The following is a 27,426-nucleotide window of genomic DNA, read 5'->3' as shown; positions in this document are numbered from 1 at the left end:
CAACTTAACTGGTTGGTGGAGACAAACAACTGTAAGACAGTAATTCCATTTTTTGACTGCTGTTTTAGACAACCATTGACAGCTGACTTCTCTGTTCTAGTTCACTCTGAGATAACCACATCCAAATGATACTATGGGTAATTAGTAGCCTTCTTCAGTGTCACATTCAGTTTGTATATTCTTATATATTTGAATATAGAAGCTCCTGATATTCAAACACTTAGGGAACAAACAGAGCATTTGGTTCTTACAACTTTGGTTCCCAATTCCAGGTCGGTCTCAAGCAGGTCCACCAGACCATTCCATCTTTTTTCCTAACATGGATAATCTACTTTCTGTCAATCAATCCCTTGGTTGGATGAGTTTTGGATATCGTTAAATCCCTAATATCTACCCCTAATTTGGACGTATGGATTGACAGCCATGTTCTTAAAATCATCACACAGTCGCAGAGTGTTTATTCTGTTCATGTTACAACTCCAGACATAAATACAAATCTTAAAGGATGCAATGGGCACTTTGAAAATAGAATAAAAACACAAATTTAATATACACAAATATTTAAATATGTGTAAACATACAGATGTATGCACATTTTCAGCAGTTCAATGCAAAACAGAAAAGATCCAAGATGAAATGATCCATGTAACTTTACAGGCAATTCTAAGATGTATTTTTCTCATCTGCCTAATATGAATAGTTAGTATGTATATGGTAATGTTTAATAAGACCATGTGATCTGTTTCTCCAGTTTATACTGAGATTCTGAGGAAATTAGGGATTTGTTTCTAACTACAATATGAATACACCATTTTCCATAAAATCTGAATCTGCCAACCAGGCCAATACACAGAGGTAAAGAAATAATCGCTACAATCCATTGAAAGGCAAACAAAACAATGTACTGTATGTATACTTGCAAATTAGTAGGTTAACTTCAAATAGTTACATTCTATTTCTTTAACATTTCCCTAAAATTTCAAGCAAACAGAAATTGCAAATATAAAATGAGCACCGATTCACAATATATTACACATCTGTAATTGTATAATATACAATTCTGATACTATAATAGTTGACTAAAGATTTCTAAAACTTTATAATTCCAGATGATTCTATAAATCTTATACACGCAACAGTGGTACATCAAATAAATTGGCGTTTTGAAAAAATCTTCTGCACACTTGCAAACTAAAAAACAAAAAACAAAAAAAACAAACAAAAACAAACAACACACACCTTTCTGAACCATTTTTCAAATCCTTTCTTCTAAAGATTGCAATTATGGCATGTCTGTATTATTAGATATTATTATGTACTATACAGTGGAGAAAAATATTAAAGATATAGGAGAGATTACATGTTTAAGGTTGAGTCAAAATTTTATGCATGACACTGTGAATGCTCCCAATATTAAAAAATAATTTTAGATGCAGCCATCATTTTGTCAAATTCCTACATTTGAGTGACGCATTACTTTTGCACCCATTTGTTACAGAGAGATGAAAAGAAAATACAAACAGCTGGCTGTATCTATAGTAACATAATCATTTTTCATTAAAAAGGATTATTTCAGCATCTATGTGAAATAACATGATTAGAAACCATTAATTTACATTTGATTGTCATTACAAAATATCTATAAATCAAAGTCATCTATAAGGTATAAAAGCAGAACACATACATTTCTAAAAAATACCATCACAAAGAAATCTGAGAATGTCGTATATCATTTGTGGCAAGGCCTTTGAACAGTATGAGACGCCAGTTCACATTATACTTTACTGTGTACATGTTTCGATATATGGCTACATGCCATGCCAAAGTCTACAGTTTAAAAGTACAGCAGGTGAACACAACATCACTGACACCTTTACAACGAAAAGCAGTCTGATTCAATAGAACTGCAATAAATGCCCTCTTTATGAAGCTTATGATGTTCAGTTTCTGTTTGGATTGAGCCAGAGAGGCATTGATTTGCGCCTATGACAATTTCTAAAAAATATGGCTGTAAAATTATCATAGAGTTGAATTAACACCTCTGTGACAAAGTGCAGTGTCATTATAGTGTTCAACAACAACTGAACACTACAAGCATCGTAAAGGTCAAATTATTTTGCAGGGCTATCATCCTACCTGCTGGTGTTCGTGAAATTGTGTTCACCCTTTCCTGTATATTGGCCACTATGTATTTACATCAGACAATTTTTGTCTACTGAATGAAAAAGATTAAAGGTATATATTATTAATTTGAATTTCAGTCTGTTATTGTCCCCTCACCATGCACCTGCCACATGTCTGAACTGCTTTCCCTCAGTGAAAGCTAACATCAAGTTGTTTTTAGAGTAACTTGAACTGAAGTAGGAACATTTCCACTTCAGCGTAACAAAAGTCAGGTGTGTGAAAATATCAGAATAAAATTCAAATTCAAGCTCTCCCTCTAAATTTTTAACAAAGTGTTGAAGAGGCAAACGTTGGTGTCTCACAAACCATTTATAGTAGTCCATTTCACTCCATTCAGATCTTCACAGAGAATGTCCATCGTATCTTCCAAGGAGTTTGATTCTCCTCAATGCATCCAATTTGTTTTAGAACATTGGAACATTGAGAACCTAAAGACAAACAAGACAGAAATTTAGAAATCCAAAATCTCATAAACAGAAAATGTTCTGGCACAATTTTAGCGCAGCAAGATTTTTTTTTCCCATTTTATATATATGTATGATACTGTCAGTGACTGGAAAATATTTGGGTTAAGAGTTACTTTATAAGCATTTTATCTCTGGGAATTTTTCTTTTCTTTAATGGGAAAATTAAATTGTAGGTTTAAAATGAAACACTGACTATTAAATAACCTACATTTTCTCCAAAAGTGCTCCATGTTACTACTAGCCATTGTCTTCTATTCTTTCTCCATTTTCTTTTTCCAAGCTTTCTTCACCCCTCTTCTTCTGTTCTTGGGAGTCTATTGCTCCTCTTAACACCAACAACATGTCAACATATGTGAATACAGCTGTGATGTTACTGTCTGTGTTGCTGTGGCTGTCCGTGAAACATCTCACAATGCGTTTGTGTGAATGGCTGGCACAGAATTGGATAAATCTAATGCTGATCAGCCAATCACTAGTCATGGCTGATAACTGTCTGAATGCGGTCACTGGCTGGTCAGTCGGTGCATCTTTATTGTACTCAAAACATGGATTTTTTTTTTAGAGTAATGCTCTAAGTTGTAATATCAAGCTGTATGGATAACAATAATGACATTAAAAATTATCCTTAAATATTGAGTCATGATCGTGACATAACAGGCCTAAAAAAATATGAGTAACCATGGCCACCCACAGCCTCTGTACAATACCAAACATCACATTTACATATTATTTAAAAAGAACAAAGGGAGTAAATAAATACATGGTATAAGAAGTTGAAAATCTTTACCGAATCATCCATGATGGAAGATGGGTCGAAGTAGTCCGGCTTTAGTTCAGTTCTTTCTCTGCGATTCTTTGATGCCGGCTGAAAAAGAACAACTCAGTCAGAATAATGAACCACAAAATGTAATAAAAATAAGACAAAGGGGCTCAACTTCATATATAATATCGAAACTACTAACAATCAAATGTTGCCAATTATTCTGACATGTAAATTCTTACACCACAAAGAACAATGAGCCTCATTCACAAACAGTGCATACGCACAAAATTGTGCTTAAACCATGTTTTATGCACAAATCTGGGATTCATCACTGTTTTCTTACCTGAATTATTTCGTACTCTACCAACAACTTTATCTTCAGACCATGCATACGCACCAATGATGACAGCACAGCTGAGTTTGATTTATCTTGTGTTATTTTCCTTGTTTTTAGGATTTTATCATAAATATAATTATCTGTTTTTAAGTTAAGCAGTTTGTGTTGCATTTTATGAATGTATTGTGCTAGACAATGGTAATAATAATAATAATAATAATAATAACAATAATAACAAATAATATTGGGTGAAAAGGTGAAAATCCTTGTTGGATGCCATCACTTTCACCCTTGTTTCTTATTCCACTAAAGGATATTTAGAATACTCTCATCTTGGGCTGACAGATCAGGTGCTCCTTGCTCTCAACCTATTTCCTTATTTTTCATCTGGTCTGTTTTCTTTTTTCCACATTAACTTTAATGTCAAACGATTTCTTTTTCCCCTGAAAGACAGTCCGTTTCTCTGGACACACAACACGCACGCCTTGATCATTCCAGTCCAAGACGTTATTATGATTCACCAAAGTGCCTTTTCTGGCTTCCTCCTCAGACGCGGGCAGCACAGTGGTGTATCCGCGGTACAGACTGAGTGGGGGGAAGCAGCACTCAGCGCTGACAGAAAGCAGATGAGTCAGAGAAATAAAATGTTATTTCCTGTTCGTGTGACAGCATTTAAGCTCTCAACACAAATAAACATGCCCACACAACGCAGAAAGGCCTGATTCTGTTTTAATGTGAAGTTAGAACAACTTCACCACTTCCTCCATGATACTTTCCTATGCAAACACATTTCATAATATAGAGAAAAGGGGGCGTGTCAGTATACAGATCGCAGGCAGCGGGTGCGAGCCTGTCAGTTTAGAATGATTCTGATTCACTAATATATGCACTGTGGTAAGAACAAACATGGCCAGTGTGCATTTTTCATGAATCAGAGAGTGACTTTGCATGGGAATATATTTTGTGCGCACAGAAAGAATGCACATGTTAGTGAATAAGGCCCAATATGTTTTATTTGGAAGAAACTTGCTCAAAAACCTTTCTACTAGTAAAGCCTGACTGAACCATACAGTTAAAATGTGTTTTTTTTTATAATTCAATGTATCATATGTGAAAACAACGTGACAATGTTAAAGGAGTTACTGGTACTGATGAACCTACAGAGAATTATCACCTGAATTTGCAGCTTTATGGAGCATTGTACGGAGTTTCAGCTCATTATTTAACTGTCTAGCTGCAACTTCACTGTTTAATTTACTCCCACCACTCTCACAGCGTCATCTGCCACAGCAGGTAGCTGTTTTCAGCAAAAAATCTCTAAAAACTCACTGCAAACTACCTGCTCAACACCAAACAACAGCATAAAGTTAGTGACTGGCTGTTGAACAAAGAAGAATATATTAGCTAAAGAACCAGATACTTCCCTCAGTACTCAATGGAAAGAATGGGTATTGTTGGGATTTTATCAATGCGGATACTTATCAATCCTCTTATCAATGCTACTTCCATTATTTGATGCAAAAAATGAAAAACATTGATGTGAAAAGATTGTACAGTCTTTCAACTGGTCATCTCCTCAAGTGATGCAGCTTGTCAAAATGAGAACAGCTAGCTGACCTTAAAAGGACAGTCAGTCTTAGGTTAGCCTGTACTGAACTAACCCAGTTTCGTTGCATGCAAGACACAAGAACCTGGTTTGGGACTTGAGGAGCTATAGCCTTTATTCACTGACAAACAGCCTAAACTGTACACATACTGTTCTTCACTGCGTGTCTGACTCCCTGCACCACACTCATGAACGGCTATGTAACAACAAATTAATTACATAAATACAGACAGCAGCACCATTTGTCCAGGAGCTTATCAATATTTCAGCATTGACCAATCAAGAAATGGTACTAATTTAAAACCAGTTCTAGATATTGCAGCAAAATACAGTAACTGTTGGACCTACATTCATCAGGTGGTCACAAACACAACTAAATATTAATGCTAAATAACTGCTGGAAGAATAAATAATAAATAACTGCTTGCTAACAAGTTTGTCATATTGTTTTCAAAGGCGATGAGTGAAAATGGTGGATATACAACTTGTTTCCTGTTCCCAAGTCGGCAAGAAAATCAGTTATTGCAGACATAAATTACCAGATCAATGTCCATCGTGTCAAAATCCATGCCCTCATTGATGTCCTCCAAGCGGTCCTCTGATGACATCATCACATCCTCCACGATTGGCTCCTCATCATCCTCCATGAGTCCAGAGCCTCGACGACTGAAAAACACACAAAGATATTTGTAGGAGATTGCACTTTTTCACATAATGTCTATCAGATGTTCCTCAGCTTTATTCCACAATTTAAAACTGTTTAAAGAACCAGTGTGTACGATTTAGTGGCATCTAGTCATGAGGTCTGAAAGCAATGAACTCATCTCACCTTCCCCTTCAAAGCATGTAGGAGAAACTACGGTGGTTGTGAAATTCATGAAAAACATGAAAGAAGGTATTTTGAGCGAGTGTTTGGTGTCTGTTCTGGGCTACTGTAGAAACATGGTGATGCAACATGGTGGCCTCTGTGAAAGAGCACCCATGCCCTCTAATATCAATGGCTCATTCTTAAGTAACAATGACACAACAATTCTTATTTTCAGGTGATTATTCGCTAATGAAAACATATTTATGAATATTATACTTAATTTCTGCAATATTCTGCCAATACATCCCTGTAAATCTTACACACTGGACCTTTCATGTACTCTGAAGAGAAGTGCAATCTCACATTGCTTGCTGCATGTGGTTCCTCATCTTGGCGTAGTGCATGCTGACCCGCTCTTGCTGCTGACGGGCTTCAGCTTGTTGCCTCTGTGTCAACATCCAAGTAACCTGGGTGCTACGGGACAGTGTTCAATATTTAACATGACTTCTTAATGGCCATTGTTTAGCAAAAGTAGTACAAGATATTGCAAATATTCACATCAATGTTAAGTAAAGGAACATGTAAGAGCAAAGCTTTTCCTACTTGTAATCAATGGCGGCCTGGTGGTGATGGTGCTGCTGCTGCTGGGGAGGCATGGGCTGATGGGGGTGCTGCTCTGTTGGCATGGCGTATCCGGCGGCGTAGCTGTCCTCCGGCCTCATCTTCTTTGGATCCCTCAGTACAGTGGAGGTGAGATGGGGTGAATGCATCATCACTGGCGTCTGCACGTTCTGCTCACGGTTCATCCAAACTGCGTCAGTGCTGCTGCAGCTGTTCTCCTCTGCAACAGAAAGGATTTACTAAATGACAGAACACACTGACATTTACAGAGGAGGTGACTCAGAGAATCACTGTTCCCCACTGACACACACTGGTGGGAAAAGTATTCAGGTCCTTTTACTTAAGCAAGAATATCACTACCCCACTGTGTAGTGTACTGTGAAAATAGTCCACTACAAGTAAAAGTTATGCACTCAAAGTTCAAAGTACCAGTAAGTAATTATCAGCTGATTTTTACTTTTGATATTATATATGATGTTTCTGGATCAATATCACTGCTGCATTGATTTGTATGCTGCATTTTACTGCCGTAGATGTTTACGGTTGTGCTAATTTAACTACTTTATACTGTTGGGTAGTTAAACCTACAGCAAGGCATTATATTCTGTAAGATTATCTTATCTATTTCTAGCATCACTGTCCTCTGAGAACGACATATCTCTAAAGCCCTGTTTTCAAATTTGTGACAATGCATTTCCCAGCTTATCCAAGAGTGTTTAAGAAGTAGGAGATTTTTTTTCAACACTTGTCAGAAACATTCAGACTCAAAACCAAATTTGGAGATAAATGTGTTTCAATGAAAAGGGAGGGTATCTCAGGAAACTAATAACTATAGCTGTCAGACAAATGTAGTGGGGTATTTGCCTCTGAGACATAGTTGAGTTGAAGTTAAAGTTGCCTAAAATGGAGATTTATCCGATCTGATTCAGAATATATTCTTGATTGAATGAATAGACAGGGGGAACAATTTTCAGCCTCTTGATACAGTTTCCCTGAAATACAATATGAAACATAACTGGCAATTGAATGCTCTGCAGCCTTATTATTTCAAAAGTTCATTTCATTAATTAATGAATTAACTTGAAAGCATCCTCCAGTCTCCTGCCTGTATGAAAAAATGAGGGGGAGGCAGAGTGCTCCGTTGTGTGTGTTATCATTAAGCTCTCATTAGCCCTGAGGAAACACATCACTGTCCAACATGCAGAGCTGGTGCAGAGATTCAGAGGTGAAACAGACTGAAGAGAGTTATTTTCTTCACCACGGAGCTGGTTGAAGTTGTTTAATGCTGCAGTGTCTGTTGCTCAGCTGCTCTCGTTTGTAACAGCTGACTGCTGCTCCGCTCTGATCACATCTCTGGGTGATGGTGTAGAAAGTATTTGCAATACAATTCATGTTCATCTTGCAAATGCAAATTTTTAGACACTAAATCAAAACAGGCTGGAAGCACTGCCTTTTGAGAAGATGAAGTACATCTCCCTGCTGACTGCTAATACCTCTACTACATGCACTGCTGCACTGCCATCACAGCTGAGTTATTTACTCAATCAACATCATAATAATTGACATTTAGAAAATCGGTTTTTGACATTTATGAATCAGTTCCGAACTTTCTGTGTCCACATAGCGATGCATCCAAGAATCAAGTATTTTCACACACCTGCTGAGTAAATGTACTTAGTTACATCCCTCCACTGCTGACACACACATTGTTGAAATACAAATAAATAAAAAAACAAGCTAAGATTATTTCTGTAAAAGAGAGGGTGCACAATTCATATAATACACAAAGTAGATCTTGATCTATAATAGTATATAATGTCAAAACTGCTCACCCTCAGGCAGTTTTCTTTTGCTAGCAGTGGCTGGCTTGGACTTCTTACTCCTGACAGTGGACCCTCGACTGCTGTACCCACTCATGACAGACATGGTGTCGTCATCCCCTCCAACCTGCAGGGAGTTCCTGTATGAAATGAGGGGCAGCCAGCAGTCCTCTCGCTGCAGGGACATCTGAAAAGTCATGAATCGCTCCAGATACATGTGACTGTGGAAGTGTCAGAAGGACAACAGGCACAATTAGGTGGTTTCAGAGTTCGCTGTCAGACTCCACGCTCCCCTCAAACATACACCACGGCACACGTCTTGTGGCTCAAACTTACACTGTTCTCTTGTCCTGTCGAATTAGTTTGCTTGAGAACTCGCTCAGGATGTCTAAAAAGGCTAGGTTGAGGGGTGGACTCCCCTCTCCTTGGGGACTTGGTTCCTTAAAAGCGAACTCAATTCCGTCCCTAAAAAAAATTACAACATAAAATAATGGATGAAAAGCCTCGCTCATTAAAACACCCTTCATTATAAGATTGAGCTCCATGCAAGGCTTTAAATCACAAAGTCTGGATACTTACTTATGCAACATGGCGATAGCCTCCCTCGTCTTCAACTGATCCAAGCCAAAAGTCAGTGAGAAGCGTCGGGCAAGTTCTTTTATGCCACAGAAGGCAGAAGTTGAGCGGTCAACACTGAGGCCGAGTTCAGACAACATCTCATTGAATAACTACAAAAGAAAACAACATAAATACACATTTTCACATTTATTTACAGGTGATTTCACAGACTGAGATGTCTGATCCTAGACAAAATATATTTGAGTTCTGTTGTAACTCAAGTCAGTTGCACTGCCCTCCAAAGGATGACTGCAGTAACTACATTTTTGGTTGAAATAAATAACTTAAAGTTAACTTCTTGACATCTGATTTATCTTATGACAAATTTAAATTTTAATGTTTAATGTTCAGTTTTGATTACACTAATTTGATTGGTGTTGTGACAGTAACTACGAAAGCTGTCAAGTGAAAAAACTTCAAAGTAATTTTTCTCAGATTTACCCTTAGCAGTTTCTGCAGTAAGGCTTCGCAGGGCAGTGCAGCTGACTTTATCTTTGTCCATATTAATATATATCTATATTTATCTATCTCTATAATATATATCTATATTTCAGTCTAAAGAACTAAGAGGAAGAGTCTTCCTCTGTTTACGTGATACACTGGAGCAACCTGTTGTAAAAGTGATGCCTCAGAAATTAACATGAACATCAGTACTTTTTTTAAAATATTTTGTTTTATATCACCTGGAAGATACGCTGGCAATGAAAGACTACTATTGTATCTAAAAATGAAATAAGGCAACAATAAATATGTTGTCTTTGTTACAAATGTCTCTAACTAGGCAAGGTCAAGTCAATTTTATTTATATAGCGTCAAATCATACAGGACCAAAATGAGCAAACACTTGGCAACAGTGGCAAGGAAAAACTCCAAAGAATCTTACCATTTGCAGGCTCAATATGAGTGTCTTTGCACATTGTACTTTGTCGATTTGTCTTGTTTTACTCATCGTTTCCTTGATAATATCCCCATAGTCGTTGTAATACTAAATAAGAAGAGAGGTAGTACTGTTAACAAGAAGCAGGGATGATGAGGAATTCCTCATAACTGATATCAAAAAGCTTTGAGCCTCATACCCTCATATACTGTTTAAATATATCCGCCCCGGTGTTCATTTCAACAACATTGAAAACGATTAATTTGCAATAGGCAGCCAGAAGGTTTCTTCTCTTGTGCAGAGCCTCAATTTTACCAGCTTCATCATCTTGCTGTCCGTCTGGAAGAAAAAAAACACAAAAAAAAAACATTAGCAGCCTCCTCCTTCCAATGTTAGTGTGGTTGATTAACACAGTGGCGCTTGACTCTGACCTGTGCTGTTGCTGTCATCATCCTGATCAATGAAAACCTGATCCAGGATGAAATTGAGCAGCTCGGCCTGCAAAGAGGAGTCTGGTGTATAGACCAGAGGCTCCAGCTGTTCCCGGCCTGATGACATGATTTGGTGACTGAAGATCATCAGCAGATCACACAGTATGGTGAAGGCCTAGAATGAAAACAGCAAGTTAGCATTCACGAAAATACTGACAACCAAATTTTCAGTGGTGTTGAACAATGGCCAACAGTGCAGTCAGCATAATCCCACCTGTTCTTTGACTGCCGTGTTGATGCTGTTTAGGTAGCGCTGACACATTAAGCAGAAAGCTCTCATTTGTTTTCTCAAGGTTGTCATATCACCCTGAAAGAAGCAAATATTCAGGGAGACAGTGAATAGATCTATTTAAAAATAATAAGTCATTTGTTATGCAAATGTTTGTATAGAATTGTGTTGCTTATGTAACTGATATCCTACTTACACCTTGTCATACACACTTATTTTGCTAAGTATCCCAAAAAATACATCATGATTTATGTAAATACCTTTACTGAACTGCCATCTGAAACCTTCGCCAGGTGCCACAGGATGATGTAATGTGTGCACTGCATTGCGTGAATCACAATCTAGGGGGATGGAGGCAAGCAGATTAGATCAGCTGTAATGTTCCTCAAAGTCTGAGCATTTATATTTACTGAAAAGATTCCTTCCAGACATGTATCAAGACATATCTACAAATAAAGTGAAGCTCAAACATCCAACCCCAAGAACAAAGAGAAAACCTTATTTTTGAGTGGGGTAATTTGTTACTTAGTATAAGTTTGCTTAGTGTAAGTTTGCCCAACTGTTTCAGTTTTAGTCAGACTTTGGATGAAATTATTTTAAATATGATAATTATCTCTCCTTTATGCTTGGTTACTTTCTATCTACCATTTTTGTCATATAAAAAGCAGATCAGAAGCTCAGTTACCTGTATACACAGCCAAGACTTCTCTAAGAAAGCTAACAGAAAGTTCCTTGATCAAATGATGTTTTTTTTATATATATATTTTTTGGGCATTTTATGCCTTTGATGACAGGACAGCTGAAGATGTGACAGGAAATGGGGAGAGAGAGTGGGGGAATGACACACAGCAAAGGGCCATGGGGGGGAGTCGAACCCACGGCTGCTGCAGAGGACTCACAGCCTCCGTACATGGGGCGCACGCTCTACCAACTGAGCGATCCAGCCGCCCCGATCAAATGTTGTTTAAGAAATCAGCTTACTGGAGAAAGCAGGGTGCACCCTGGGTACTTAAGTGCATGTAAATGCACGGATGTGAAAGAAAAAATTCTATAGCATTTTGGGGATATTACTGACAAAGTTAGAGAAGCTATTAGTGCTGCCATTACCTGTTCAGGCATATCCCCATTCTGCAGACCTGTGTTGAGTAGCCTGTAGTTGCTGGTGAAGAGATCCCACTTAGAGAGGTCATGTGCACTGGAGGAACAAACAACGAAACATAATAACATAATAACATTCATACAAATGTCATTATTCCCATCTCATCTCATAAAAAAGACCGAAACACTTAAATGCCAAATAGTATAACTACAAATTGGATTGCTCTCTTCAACAAGTAACAATCTATTTAACTTAGAAGCACAAATGTGTTAACTGCTTTACTTGTGGAAAGCGCTGATCTTCTTGAGTGTTGATAGAACCTGGTAGGCATCATCCTCATCTGGTTCTTCTCCCTGATAAAAAAAAACAAAAAAAAAAAAACAACACACACCAAATCCGTGAAATCCTGGACATTCAATCGTGCTGTCGATCAGTCCACACAGTGAATAATCTCCCACCTCTTGCAGGAAGTCCTCCAGGAGTCTGTTGAACTTGTCTACAAGCTCGTCGAGGAGCTGGGAGCGGGTGATGTCCACGCGGTTGTAGATGGTGAACTCTTCGTTGCAGAGATAGTGGTATGTGGTGGAGCAGGCCTCCAGGACCTCAGTGTCTGTGTGCTTATCCTGGACCTCCCAGATTTGCCGCAACAAGGCATCCAAATGCTTAAACAGAAAATGAAATAACATTGTTTCAGTGACGGTGCATGCAATTTACAAGCTGCATGATCTCGAACAAATGTAAAAACTGACAAACCTTTTCTAACCGTCCAGTCGTGTAGATATCAAGATCGAAGAACTTTGGTATTTGTAGCAAATTGGTCACCTTATCAATATCAACGCAGTACTGTGACAAGGAAAGAGAAGCAGTTAGGCTGAATGGTTAGGAATCAAACCTGTTGCCCAAATATGCAAGTCAATTCTGACAGGAATCACCTTTGCCAGTAACAGAGGCAACGCCACAGCAAACATCTCTGTGATCCGTGTCCGATCATCCAGCTGTGTTTTCTTCTCCTTTGCGGACAGGACCTTTTCCAAGCACAAAAATCCAACCATGTTAATGACATGAAATCATTCAAGACAGTTAATCCTCTCTATGTGGAGCATGATGACCAGACACTAACCCTCTTCCCTGTGCCTCTGCCAACTGGAGGGTGACATTCACACGACTGCCGAATGGCACAGAGCATGATTTCGACCAGAGCCGTCTCCTGGCGATCAGTCAGGGCTAAAAATCACAGGCACAGAAAGTTACTGACAATGTGATGAAAAGATTAGCCCAACCGACTGAGGATCACTCAAAGAAGTCAACAAAGTAGAGAGAAATAAAATGTCGTCATACTGGAGCTGGTAATCTGACCCTCACCTTCCTCTCCTGGCATGGGCTCGTCCAGCAGCAGGCTGATCATCGTCTCCCAGTCCTTCAACAACTCTGACCCACACTCCCACAGGCTGTCCACCAAGTAGGCCCCATGTTCATGAAGCTGATAAACATCAAAAAGGTTAAATGTTATTGAATCAAATTAAATTATACTGAAATATTCCTCAATATATTGATTCCTCGCCTCATATCAAGATAACATGTTGATTAAAAAAATGAAAGCAATGCAATACTAAACTAAAATAAGATTTATAGACATCTTAAAGTGGACATTATTATTATAATGAGCAGAGGGTTAACATTCAGAAGTGGTGGTGGCCTGGTAGCTCAGTTGGTAGAGCATGTACCCTGTGTATGTTAAAGGCATAAAAAGCACATTAAAAACAAAACAAAATACACAAATGAAAAACACATCCAGAAGTGGTTACCTCGCTCTCCAAGAAGAAGAAGACAGTAGTCTTGATAAGGCTGCCATTGAGGCTCTGCCTGCCCCTCCTGGGTAATCCCTCCTCCTCCGGAGCTTGATGGCTGAAGAGTCTGAAATCAACATCATACAAAAGGCTGTTAAAAATACCTGGTGGAGGCAGGTTGCTGACTATTGTTCTCTGTTAGAGTAACATCACTTGATCAAGCCTTTTCTAACATTCCACACTACAAAATAAGTAATAAAAGTATGTATGATTCATGCTGATATCATATCGGATCGATATCGGTATCGGCCAATACTCAAGGCTGCAATATTGGTATCGTATCGGAAGTGAAAAAGTTGTATCGAGACATCGCTAATACATACTAAAGAGACTAAAACTGGAGAAAGTAAAAACAGCAACTCCAAAGGCAGAGGGATGAAACACAAGAAGGAGTGACATATCATATATGAAGAACTCATTTACAAAAACAGATACACACCATTCTTAATGAATAAACAAACACGTTTGATATTCTCTGAAGAGAACACATACACAAAAAACATGATCTTTGTTCCATCTGTGGCACAAACACACACTCACACTGCCTGTGGCTGTGTGCTTTTTGGCTTTCACTTTTACGTCAGACAAGTGTCTTTTTTAATTAATCTTGGTGACTGTCCAACCTCATCAGACAGCAGCCTTCACAGCATCCACCACATGCTGCCATTCGAACACTTTTTTGGAGTCTGTAATTTCCACACTGTGTCCACTAAATAACAAACAAAAACAGTGTGATTTTTTTTCACTTAACATTTATTTCATCGTTCCATGATTGTCTTCATATAGTCACTAGGGATCAATACTGATTTTGGGCATTTCCCTGACCATTTACAGGCAACTATGGCCGTTACACAATGTCTGCAAAAGGTCCACTTCCTGTGTTTCATCCGCACGCCATCTTTTAAGATGAATTCTATGCACCAGGAATCTCACACTACCAGACCATAACCAGCTTCTTCTGCCACAGACACACACATCACGTGATTTGATCTGTCATAAATGTGTTAGAAGTAAGATTAAGTTTCATTTGCCATAAAACACTTACTTCTTGAACAGAAACTCTCCTGCTGAAACAGCGATGGGTCGATGTGCTGAGTAAACTAGATGATACACACTCTCACAGTCCTCTGCTGTCAGAACCTCATCACTACTCCTGTTAGATAAAAGACATTCTTAGACATAAAGGCCAGTTCAATGAATTTGTGAATGACACAGTTGAACATTTAGAATTTGACTTTAATGTGTGAATCTTTTTATTTTAAATGTTCCCAAAGAATCTTTGAGGATGAGTGAAAAAATAAGAATACAAAACAAAGAAAATATGGTAATATTCTGCCAATTTTGGACAGTAACAGTCAGTCCTAAACATCACATCTGTGAGCACTAATAAGCAAGGTGAATGGCTCTACTTTGTGCCAAACTATATTACATCCAAACCTGTAGTGAGTTTTGTGTATTTACAATGTTAACCTTAATGAGTATTATGTCTTTAGAGTCACATAAAATGGCTTCATAAAACAAGTTTAAATGCAAAATGAGTCCAGAAGAGGGGAGGTTACTCACTGTAAGACAAGTGTCAGTAGTTTAATGGCTTGCACCGCAACATCATATTCCTTGTCCAGAGTCATGGACACAATGCGGTCCTGTCAGTGACAACAACTTAATGTTTCAGATACAGTATACCAGCTAGATGATCTACATCACATTAGATATAATATCATGCGTCGCTATAATGAAGTCAAAATTATAGTTTTCAGCATATAAAGACACAACGAGTGAAAAGCCTGTAAATGTCAAACACATTTCAATGATGTATAAGGAGCCTCTAACTAGGACTGAAGGTGATGTAGCTGTGAGCTCACCTTGAAGCGACTTGTGAAGAGCTCCAGTCGCGCGCCAAGCTCTCTGTTGTAGAACAGGCCTTGCAGGGCAGTCAGGCACTTCAGCCGCACTTCACCTTGCTAGAGTCACAGGGGAAATACAGACATTACATACATTAAATATTTAGCATATTTGACTTGAAAACCAGGTGTTACTTTGGTATTAACCCAAGTAAATCAAAACAGGGATTGTTTAATGGAATAGAAACTCTCAGAAAAGAGAACTACATAGAGTTTCTGCAGGTTTCAACAAGTCAAATTTAAGACTTTTAAAGACCATCTACGACCTTTATAATTGCAATTTAGGACTGGTTTCATGTTAATACTGACTACAAAGGATATGATTTTATATGACAGATGTTTAGCCTCTGTGTCTTAAGTCTTGAGCGCATCCACTTTTAATTTTAGACATTTTAAGGCCACCCTAACCTTACTTTTTGTGACTTATGTATTCTGAAGTGCCTGCAGAAGTCTTGATTTAGTTTCATTTAAACTAAGGTTAGATGTTGGTCTAATTTGGATGATAAATTTGGACTTTCTCATATTTTTTTAATCATCACCTTTTCTTAAAGGAACAGTAAAAGTACACATTTTTTTCCCTCTGGTCTGTAGTGCTATTTGTCCATCTAAGTTACATTGGTGTGAGTTTCCTCCAAAACTTTGCCACTCGCACCAAAACGATCTAGATGGATGAACATCACAGCAGGCCAGAGGAACATATGCATTTTTGAATTTGGGATGAACTGTTAAGTGAGCTGGTTAATTTGTTTACATACAGACCCCTGTCTGTTCACTCACCTTGTCATGCATTGTCCAGCCAACGTACTTCAGGTAGCTGTCATTGAGAAAAGCGTCACTGTACAGCTTCATCCACACTCCAATCTCCTCAATGCAAATAGCTCGGATTTCAGCAATGGCATCACTGGCAAAAACAAGAGAGGTCATTAAATTTAGTCCTTAGGCTAAAAAAAAAAAAAAATCTTATGGACTCATATTGGTGTTGACATCACTTTCACACTAGAGGGCGCCAAAGAGCTAAGACAGAAAGGTCTCTGCTTGTTGTGATTAGACTTAAATGTGTTTACAGACCCCCAGTGAAATCTCACACTCAGCATACAGTTCATGTAAGTCAGCTGAGGATTCACTCACCGATATCTGTGAACAAACACTCCTTTGAAAATTGCATTCATCATGTTTTCAATTTCATCTTGATTTTCCTGAAGCTGAAAGATAAACATAAAATGATACTTTTTAAATTATTTGTATGAAAACAGCCCAAAGAAAATACCCTCCTTCTGTCTTATTCAACCCTCAAACAAAAAAACTAAAAAGTGTCACTTTCAAGACATTTTACAGGTAAAGCTCAATATACATTTTCCTTCTCTCCGCCACGCGTGTCATTTGCCCAAGACCACTCTTCCTCTCATGCAAACATCTAAACATGCACAAACACACACTTCTATACATCACACACCCTACCTGAGCCAACACAGTTTTGCTCTCTGATATCATCATAACTGCTTTATGTTATCATGTCATGTCTAAGCTGTCTGTATGTTTGTCTATTATATGTCCTTTATTGATTTCCTGTGTCACTGTTTTATTATCACGCTAATTCACTACAAAAAAAATGAAGTAATTATAGCAATGGCTAGCTTTGTTTTTTTTACACATTTTTAACAAATTTCAACCAACAATGGCCAACTGGTTACTTCTGAAGCAGTAAATCTTTCAAAAATGTCTTAAGAAAAGTAAATTGTATATTTGTTAGTGATTATTTTCAGCCATGGATTGAAAGCACATTTGGTGTGCTACTGAGTATTTTTAGCAGCAGGACCATGTATGTGAGACTAACTCAAAATAAAAAGAAAAGCCACTGTTCAGTGATGAAGGAAGATGTCACCCATTGTTTTTAATCATGCGGGACAAAAATGGAGCTATATGAGGCTTTGGCTCCTCAGTCAACACTTAAGTAGCATAAATTTATTGTTCTTGTCATAAATTGCTTGTTTTATCCAGATGAGTGCCGTCTGCTCACCACAAGGTTCATATTTGAGATATTTGATCATTAATGCAATCAACGCCTCTAAAACTGACATGTAAGCCGTCTAGTTGTGCCCCGTTTCTGGAAAGGTCTATTTACAAAAATGAAGCCAAATATTAAAAAGACTTTCACACCTAAGATCTTAAAGTCCTGCTGCCAGAAATCAGCAAATATGTTTAGTGTTTTCAGTAATGGGCTCAAAACAATTAGAAAATAGATGTACGGTGACATACAGAGGGAATGACTTAACATGAAGTTTAAGTCTTAATAATGTCTTTAAAAGGCAGTTATTCGTGACTGATATGAGTGATGTCGAGGGGATGTGGTAGTCACAGAGATGATTAGATGAGACAACATGAGCCTACAGTAGGTGACGTTACACTGTGATTGCAACAGAAGATGATGGACAGTGACCTGCATTAAGACCCTGAGGCAGCTGTCAGTGTGAGACAATCTTCCTAACAACTACAGAGTGGATAAACTGCTGTGCCAAAATATGACAATAAATAAAAAATCTCAGTAAACTGGAAGGCCATTATGATGATTATGATTATGGATAGAATAATCTTTTTGCATTAGTTTGTTTGGCTCTTATATATCACTGTAAATATTGTGACCTAATATTTCAGAGAAACACCGAACACATTGAAAAAGTCTGACTCTTAAAGCATTCAAAATCAAAGTCAAAGGGCACTGCAAGTGGACAGCTTATTTTTCTTCTCACCTCTTTGCGCTTCTGTAACAGCAGCTCCAATCTGTCATTGGCCCTTTTTGCGACGACCTTGTTTCTTTCCGCCTCATACTGTCGCTGTGTGTTGTCCATATTGATGCTCAGGTTCAGAGCCACGTTCACCAAGGCTGTCATCAACTTCATGGCTGGCAAAGACAACACAGTTCACATATACAACTGAGGAAATAACGGATTTCGGACAATAATAGCATGAGTGACAAGACAAGCATGGAAGCAAAAGTGAAAAATGCTCATTAAAACTGACCTGCTAGTGTGCTTGTGTGTCTAAACGCCCTGACTTGTGAGTCAGACAGGCCGGTGAGCAGCGAGATGACCGTGTCCATCATATACTCATCGTAGATGATGCTGTACTGACACTGACGCACCAGAACCGCAATGAAGTCACAGAAGCTTATCCTGAATTTCTTCCACTGCGGTCCTGACAGAGTTAATGGATAGTCACCGCTGTCCTGTTTGATGATGGCAGAAAGATGATCAAATTCAGAGCAGGAGGATCCCAGTCATCTCATAATGTTTATTTCCCTCATGTTTGTCACATTGAAGGGGTAGTTTGGATTATTTGAAGTTGGCTTGTGTGAGGTACTTATGCATAGTCACTTTATTGTCTCCAGTAAATGGTGGTCGGCAGGCCTCCAGTTTAGAGATGCAGAGATGAGTACCAGCACAGAAACTGAGCAACAAACTGCTGTGGAAAGCATCAGCATTAAAATGTAACACTTCAAAAAAAGTCCACCAGAAAAAAATCAGTATTAGTTTAAGTGTATGCTATATTTGATTTTTTTTTCACTCCAAATCACTCCAACTCCACAGGAAAAATCTTTTTTTTTTACCTCATGGAACATGGGAGTTACGGGTCTAAAGCTGCTTCAGTCTGTTAGTTTGTTTCTGTTACTGTGTGACTGAACAAACCTTCTAAAAATAACACAATAACATAAACAAACTAACCAATTGAGGCAGCAGTAGACCTACAACTCTTGTGTTCTGCAAGGTAAAATTTATGATTTGGGTTTGTGTGGATACAGCAATATTTGGCTTATATGGTTTCCCATCAAAAAAGTAGCGTGAAAATATTCCAAATATAGCAAACCCACCAAAAGGTGGACCTTTTATTGCTGACTATGTCTACAGCATTTCATTGCTTGACTCTCTGCTTCTGCTAACTGTGGACATGCCAACCGCCATCTATTATAGTTAATACACTGGTTATCATTAAGTACGTCATACAACGCTACATAAAATAATCTGAACTATCCCTTTAAAAACATCTCCCAGGCTGTTATCTGGCAACTGGATAGATTTATGGTTAAATCCTTTATTTATTTTAAATGAAAAGTAAAAACACACACCTCATCAAACTCCTCTGTCATTTTCCGAATGATTTCAGAGTTTTGCATATGTCTGAACATCTCTCCACTCACAGCCCCTATGAGAAGAAAAAAGTTCACCGTATTAATTTGTTATCAGGCACCAAACCTGCACATGTTTAGACAGTCAGATACTTACCTTTACAGCCAGAGCACTGAATAAAGAAGTTGATTAAGTCCAAGAGAGCCACATCCCGGTCATGTTTGTATGCCTCAATCCAGTCATCAACAACAGCCTGGAAAATAAAATACAACCAAACAATGAGAAAAAGAGAAGAAACTACAGAACATGGCATAATCTCTTCACCACACTAGTGTGTACCCACCTGTGTGGCACTCTTTCCTACTTTCACCACCTCGAACAGGGTCATATTCTCCATCCCGTTCTCCTGATGATGCCCGTTCACCCGCCCAAGACCAGGGAGCCTCCCTGCTGCTCCCCCGCCTTTGGCCTTGTCTCCAAACGCCTTCTTCCCTTTCCTGGCTGCCTGTTGGAGAGGAAAATGTTAAATGTCTGCTAGATGGAGGATGAATAAATTTCATTTCTGTGAAATGGGAAATGTTGGTTTTTCTTCTGTGGTAACTTGACATGATTCCTGCTGACTGAAAGTAAACATGAAACAGTAAAATAAAGCAGACACCTGAACGTACAAACAGCAGTGCAGGAGAGTAGCTTACTTCAAGCCACAGAGATTCAGTTAGAAGCTACAAAAGCACTCAGAGCTGAACACACAGACACTTTTAAATACCTCTTTCTCTCTGTACAGACATGAGTTAAGTCTCGCAACAGGAGTGGGTAGACAAGGTGTCACCACCACCTGTGTGGTGGCACTTGCTATGGCCCCATTTTGGAGAAGGTCCATCTTGGGCACAACATAGCACAGCTTAGCATGTTGTAAGTGGGAATGGAAATGCAAATCTGCACAACATGGTTTGACTTGCGGCCAGAAGTGCGAATGGAAAACCCCAACGCAAAAGTAAACTCATGTTCACAGATGAGGTAATGTATATAAGTTTTATTTACATCATGTTTAGTCACAATCACCAGCTTCCTTCCTCCTCTCTGATACAATCCGACATACATTGTGTTTTCCCCAAAGTTACAGCAACTAGTGGCAAGTAGAAAAGACACTGTTACCTTGAACAAATTGTGAATTTCCCTAGGTTTGACCGTTGTTGGAAACATTTGGAATAATGTAAGCACACAAAGCATACAACACAGGTCTAGCCTTTTTAGACATTTTAATGAGGAAATGTTACATACTATAGCGTTAAATGGAAGATTTAATTGTGTTATCGTGCTATCATAACTCGGAGCAAATGTGCTTTAAAAAAGCGTGGAGACTGAATATCTTATGAGGTCACTGAGAATTTAAAAATCTGTCACAGTGGCAGACTAAATAACAACAGACATTTGATGCAGATAGTGATGCAGGATTGACTTATCTTCTGTTCAAACACAGCTGCTGCATCACATCACACTGCTTCTACTCTGTGTGTTGTGATGCTCTGGGAACCGGTCCAGGGTGTTTCAGTGCCTTCAACCCAGTGCATTCTGGGACTGGCTCATGCCTCCCTGTGAGGCTGATTAAACACGGACAGGTATGGAAAATGACAAAACAAATATATAAGAGAGGAAATACATACCAGGCCTTTTCCTGTTTTCCCATATCTGCCATCAGGATCCTCAAGGTCAGTATCTGAAGATAACTGAGACTCTGCCTCTCTGTGCACAACACATGAAGTCATTACAATCACATGGTAGTATACATACATACAAACACATTCAAAGACATGTTTAATTTAATAATACATTTCTGCTTACTGGGGAAATTGAAACTCTGTGTGCAAATCCTGCGCTGCTATCATTTCTTTAACATTTTCTGGATCTGCAGGAGTAGGCGGCTTCTACTGCTCTGGACCCCAAGCAAGAAGGTATCTGTTCAGCTGCCCTGAAACACAACACAAATCAGAGTTTCTTGATTAATGACAACACTGATACTGGCAGCAATTATTCACAAACAAATCACAGTATGTGTTATTATCATTATATCAATATCACGCTATGAGACTAGATATCGTCTTTGATTTTGAATAGCGTTATATCGTGATATGACATAAGTGTTTTCCTTTCCTGGTTTTTAAGGCTGCATTACAGTAAAGTGAAGTAACTTTCTAAATTTATCAGACAATTCTAGCCTTTCTATTATTTGCCTTTAGCAACTTATTCATCATATCTACATTACTGATGATTATCAAAAATCTCACTGTGTTAATATTCTGTGAGAACAGCAATAGCCATCTCTACAATACTGTCGCAATATCGATAAATATCAACATAGAAGTATTTTGTCAAAAATATTGTGAAAATTGATTCTGTCCAGATATTTTGTCCAGCTCGCCCTGCACTACTATAACATTGTCATGTTTGCACTATCTAAGAATTTGTGCTATGTTATTTTATAGAAAGTATAAATCTAGCTCTATATTGTATATTGCACAATAGCCCAAAAATATCCTTATATTGTTTGTAAGCCATAACGCCTAGCCCTACATATTATAAATGGACTCAGTTTGAAGATGTAATGTAATGTAATACTCAAGACCGAGGAACAAAGAGAACGTGTTTGTTTCTTTTCTCAGAACTAGTGCAGTTCCCGTACAGAACGGGCCAATTACTTGGCTCCCAGGGTTGCTGCTTGCGGTGTTGCTGGAGGTCATGCCCGTTCAGAACTCGTGTCCGTTCAGAATGGGCTGTTTGCTTGGCTCCCCGGCCTTGCAAACCCATGCGATGGGCCAAATGGGGTCAGTCAAGAAATATGGCAATTTTTGTTCAGTTTTGTCCAGTTATATCAACACTGTGTTGAATAACAAAAACCAGACAAAGGAATTTTCCTGTCTTAGTCCTGGGACAAATAGAGCATTTACTCTGACTTTTTCAGCATTTCTCACTGAAATGTCTGTTTATTCTTAAGCCCAAACAGACATGATGGCTGCTGACAAAACATTGGCAAAGCCTTAAGAAACACAGGTGTAAATAATAAAATTCAGGATGGATGAATTCTATTTAGCTGCTTTGGTTTTGGGTCCTGGTAAAATGTATTGTAGCTCGCTGTCACACTGTCATGACTAACTGGGACACTTGGAAAGAACTGAGATATCGTCGATGTTATTAGCAACACCTGTACTTTTCCGACTAGGCTAAAATGTCTGCTATGAAAATCACCCACGGACAAAAAAAATCATCAATTCTGATATTCAAGTACTCATTTAAGTCAATTATCCATCAAAATGCCTCACATTTAGCAGTCCAGCTTCTCAACTGGATGAGAGACTACTGTGCTTCTGAGATACTTTTTCTCTATTTTTTACAATTGGACAAACAAACAAAAAAAGTCGTGTCATCTTGGCGTCTGAAAACTTGTGCAAATTTTTCAATATTTTCTGACACGCTGGAGACAAAAAAATGAATTGATTAATGTCAATTCATTAATTGATGTAGAAAACAATCATTGATCAATGCAACCCTACTTTGATGACACATCTTATTATTGTTCTCAACGACCACGCTTTTGTTTCAGGATTAATGGAGGTGCTTTCCTCAGTCACTGCACTGACTCACATCTACACATCAGCACAGTCAGAACTCATAAAAACCTGCTTTTGTCTCGGCTGTGTAGACAGACTTACATTTGACCTAATAAATAATTTTAACTCCCAAACGGCACACTTGGAAATACTGTATAATCAGCATTTTTTAATCATTTTTGTCATCCTCTGAATCATTAAATTCTAGCTAGGCCAAAGTCTATTACTACCAAGCACTTAAGTAACTTAACTGATGAACATTATGATTGATGTCACTTTTTATATCTGAATAACAGTTTGTCAGTCATTAAATTAAAATACAAAAAAAGGTTCTAATCAGTGCATTACATTCACAATGATTTTATGTATTTCATTCATATTTTACTTCATTTCATATTATTGTTAATTAAACAGTCTGGGTTTGTTAACTGCTGCATGGAGAAAAGGAGCAATCTAAAGACATCTGTTTGGAAATGTCAGAAATCAATCAGAATTGACAACCTTGGAAAGCATCAATAAGTGTGATGTAGACTGTCTATACATGGTCCCTGCACTGATCAAGTCCAACACAACAGAGAAGGTGAAGGGAGCCTTAAATGAAGTTCAATTGCCTGGTCTGAACTTGCAGTACAAAGGAGGCATTTGACAGGAATAACCAGTACAGATTCTGTACCTTTCCACTTTTTATATGAGGACTGAAGGCATTGTGGGAGTAAACACAGCTGGACAGTAAAAATGAATTTAATGACTATTCTAAAATCATATATTTTGTTCTTCCCCTTGTCAAGTGAAATGCCAGATAAAGAACAGAGGATGTTAGAATGGTGATATGGTGTAGCAGGTAATGTGCCTTAATTCTCCCCATACTGTTAGACCCTTGTTTACCTCTTGAACCAAAGCTGAGCACAATTTGTACTGAGAATGAGAAGTAGGTGATTTTCTAAAGGCAAAATTGGCCATTTACCATTCAATAGACAGTTATCTGACAGAGCAGTAACAGCACTAAGTCTACATCTGAGCTCCTGCTGACAGACACAGATGAGCAAATGACAGCATGCATAAAACCGAAGACATAATGGATCGGGTCCACCATGCTAAATACACTTGGTAAATCATTTAGTAAATCATTTGTATGCTTGAGTTACGGTTTATTCACAACATGAATTAAATTAAAGGAAGATACAGTATGTTTAAGCCACGTTTCATGCTCTTACAGTGATAGGAAATGAGGTGACATGTTATTGTTTAGAAGCTCACCACACTGCACTGACTGTGATACGTGTGTGGTCTTTTAAACTGGGAGACTGTTCAAACTGAACTCTGCAATTTCCACTTGTGTATGCATATATCATATTATAACACAACACATTATATAACACAATGGTATGAACAGACCAAGGATTATGTTAACCAACTACATATTATGGATGATATAATTAGGGCTTTTTATAGGTCTATGTAATTAAATTAGATAAGGTATGCAGGGCTGAGCAATATAACGATATTATAACAATGTCATGATATGATGAGACTAGACATGGTCTTAAATTTTTTGGATATTGTTATATAAAGTTATTACATAGCTTTATTAAATGCTCAGCTGTACTTGTCCAATTACAGCTTTCTAAAGTCTGAGAACTGTGATGAGGATCATAATGTTGTTATGAACACAGTTCTGATTTGTTGATGATTTAATGTCAAATTATTGAAATCTTTTTGTAAGTCACCATGTAATAAGCTGAATAATGTACACCAAGCAGGTAATTATTGTGAAATAAACCCTTTAAGGATAATTCAAGACCCATAGCACACTGCCTGAGTTTATTTCACTATAATGACCTGGTCACTGTAAATTATTCCTTACATATGGCATATGTGTTGTCTTTTCCTGGTGTTTAAGGCTGAATGACACTACAAAAATGTCATTTTCTGAACTTCCCAGACAGTTATATCTGTTGTATTATTTAACATTACCCTGTTAGTCATTTCCACATTACTGATGATTATTTATCAAAAATCGCATTGTGTTAATATTTCATGAAAGCACCTTCATTCAGGAGTGTATGGGAAACCCATATGATTAATCTGAAAATAAGTGGGTATAACTGCCAGTCTCATTTCAAAGAGGTGGGTGAACTGAGTTTACTTGGCTGTAACTCCCACTATGACCCTGTCTACAATATTCTTTCATTATTAATAGAGGTTTTGGTTAAAAAAAACAAAACAAAAAAACTGTATTATATACCATTGGGTAGTTAAGTCTACAGCAATTCATCATATGTTTTAATTAACAGCGTTTATTGAGAGAAATTATGTATATCACGATACAAATTGTGTATCCAACATATAAAATATCGATAGTATTTATACTATGTACTGGGTCATATGGCCCAGCCCTACTTCCCTCTTGTGTATACATAAACACAGCTAAGACAAAACGGTATGAATATTGCCACATATCTAAATTTATGTTAACTATTAAACTGTTGTAAAGCTTTTTATAGAAAAGGGACTTTGTATATGGTTAATGAAATAACTGAAGCAGACAAATAGTGCCGGTATATGTTGGTGCCAGTTTCGCAACTTTAGTTTACGGGGAAGCAGATACAGTCAGAGAGGGGAAATCTGTGGGGGCGTGTTTACACAATAGTCGCACACTGTAATGGGCAATCCCAAAATGCAATGTAAACATGACATAGTCCTTCACACTCCGGGACCATAAATGGAAGTGTACGCGTACTCGGTTTGAGCGCCGCTCGTTACTTTCTTTGACAAGTAATGTAGCTAATATTTTCAAAAGTATTTACAGCAGGTCGTCTTGATAGTAAGTTCAAACATAACTTCTAAAAACAAAATAATCCCCCGAACAATTGTGATAGGCGCAGTTCAGTAAAATTACTTCCGAACCACAGACGTAGCTGCAGATGTTTGTGAAGCAGCTGGTTTACTCTCATCTCTTCCTGACGTGCCGCCGCCGTCTTTGATACGACGGCCAAACAGCTCTGTGGCTAACGTGAGCTAATCTAACTCACATGTGATATGTTCACGGAGACATTATCTTGCTAGCTACCTTGAGACTCCCTCTTTGACTGCTTTATTCGTGCCGATCTAAGAACGGTAGAGTTAAGGTTCATTTTAGGATTCTGATACATTTTAGCATCAGATTAGTTGCTAGCTTGGTTAGCAGTACCGATAGCTGTAGCTGGCTAACGAGACCACTAGCTGCTTAATAGCAGCTGGAAGCTCAGGTCGCCATCGTTAATCACGTCCATTTCATTCAAATATAGTGGTATTTCTGTATCAACAACTCATGTTAACAGTAATGTCAAGTGTCTGGCCAGCTATCCAGTAATCTAGCAGCATCAATGACAAACTGGATGTTAACTGAGCTATCCGCCATTTTACAACTTACCTCGTTTTAAATCAAACACGGACTGAAACCAAATAATCCAAACGTTGTAGACTTTGCAAAGAAGACGTTTTCCTTAATTTCATACACAAACTGTCATTTTCCGAATCTAAAAAATACTAGTTTTATTCGCTAGCTAACGTTAGGAAGCTCCTTGGTGGCTAACATAGCAAGGCACAGTTTGTATTTTCGTTGTTAATACATGCAGCACACACACCACCTGTCGGTGGCACCGTGAACTGCAGGAAGAGGACTCATGTCTGTCAGGGCTTCTCCTGTGGTAACAACAAACTTACCTACTGTTCATCAGCAGGCCTTCGTAGCCTGGAGATTATGTTTCATACACACCCCTTCCTCACACAAACCCATCATTTTGAATAATGGAGACATTACTATTGGGAAAAAACTAAATCTATATTTTCAAGCAAAATCGGTTTGAGAAAGGTATGTAGCTCTTCATTTATCCCTGTGGAAAAAGTTCAGTCTCAGCAGCAGAGATACTAAGGAAAACAAATACAGAAAAGAAAAACAAAGGACTAGGCAATACAATAAATAAGCATAAAGGTACTAACAATACTAATATTAATGTGAGAGCAGTCATAATATACACTGTAAAGTGTCAA

The 27,426-nt window shown here is 38.1% G+C and overlaps 1 protein-coding gene across 1 annotated transcript; it reads right to left on the bottom strand.

Moving 5' to 3' along the window:
- Nucleotides 1–441: 441 nt before the first annotated feature.
- LOC146318810 (cohesin subunit SA-2-like) lies at nucleotides 442–26,995 on the bottom strand. Its single transcript, XM_084730967.1, has 34 exons — nucleotides 26,807–26,995; nucleotides 21,632–21,758; nucleotides 21,454–21,532; nucleotides 20,133–20,294; nucleotides 19,946–20,042; nucleotides 19,789–19,865; nucleotides 18,687–18,891; nucleotides 18,416–18,567; nucleotides 16,797–16,870; nucleotides 16,446–16,569; nucleotides 15,630–15,728; nucleotides 15,331–15,410; nucleotides 14,813–14,920; nucleotides 13,726–13,834; nucleotides 13,283–13,400; nucleotides 13,041–13,144; nucleotides 12,853–12,945; nucleotides 12,674–12,763; nucleotides 12,379–12,582; nucleotides 12,203–12,273; nucleotides 11,929–12,016; nucleotides 11,082–11,162; nucleotides 10,807–10,899; nucleotides 10,533–10,707; nucleotides 10,301–10,440; nucleotides 10,108–10,209; nucleotides 9,186–9,334; nucleotides 8,943–9,071; nucleotides 8,619–8,827; nucleotides 6,769–7,006; nucleotides 6,529–6,639; nucleotides 5,897–6,023; nucleotides 3,439–3,516; nucleotides 442–2,612 (listed from the first exon to the last, which is right to left on the bottom strand). The coding sequence occupies exons 2-34, from the start codon at nucleotides 21,673–21,675 to the stop codon at nucleotides 2,589–2,591; spliced, it is 3,834 nt and encodes a 1,277-aa protein (XP_084587093.1). The 5' UTR covers nucleotides 21,676–21,758; nucleotides 26,807–26,995; the 3' UTR covers nucleotides 442–2,588.
- Nucleotides 26,996–27,426: the final 431 nt, after the last annotated feature.

Source organism: Lutjanus erythropterus, chromosome 11, assembly GCF_056507025.1.
Source record: "Lutjanus erythropterus isolate fLutEry1 chromosome 11, fLutEry1.hap2, whole genome shotgun sequence".
Lineage (NCBI taxonomy): Eukaryota > Metazoa > Chordata > Actinopteri > Lutjaniformes > Lutjanidae > Lutjanus > Lutjanus erythropterus.
This window is presented reverse-complemented; position numbering and strand designations above follow the sequence as displayed.

Bases quoted from the DNA above. Each gene is read 5' to 3' on its own strand.
- LOC146318810 (XM_084730967.1), bottom strand. From the start codon at position 21,675: ATGATAGCAGCGCAGGATTTGCACACAGAGTTTCAATTTCCCCA. The intron at 15,729-16,445 runs GTGAGTGAACAG...CTGTGACTCTAG, and splicing joins GCTGGACAATGCATGACAAG to CAAGGTGAAGTGCGGCTGAA. The intron at 8,828-8,942 runs GTAAGTTTGAGC...ACACTTCCACAG, and splicing joins CGACAGGACAAGAGAACAGT to TCACATGTATCTGGAGCGAT.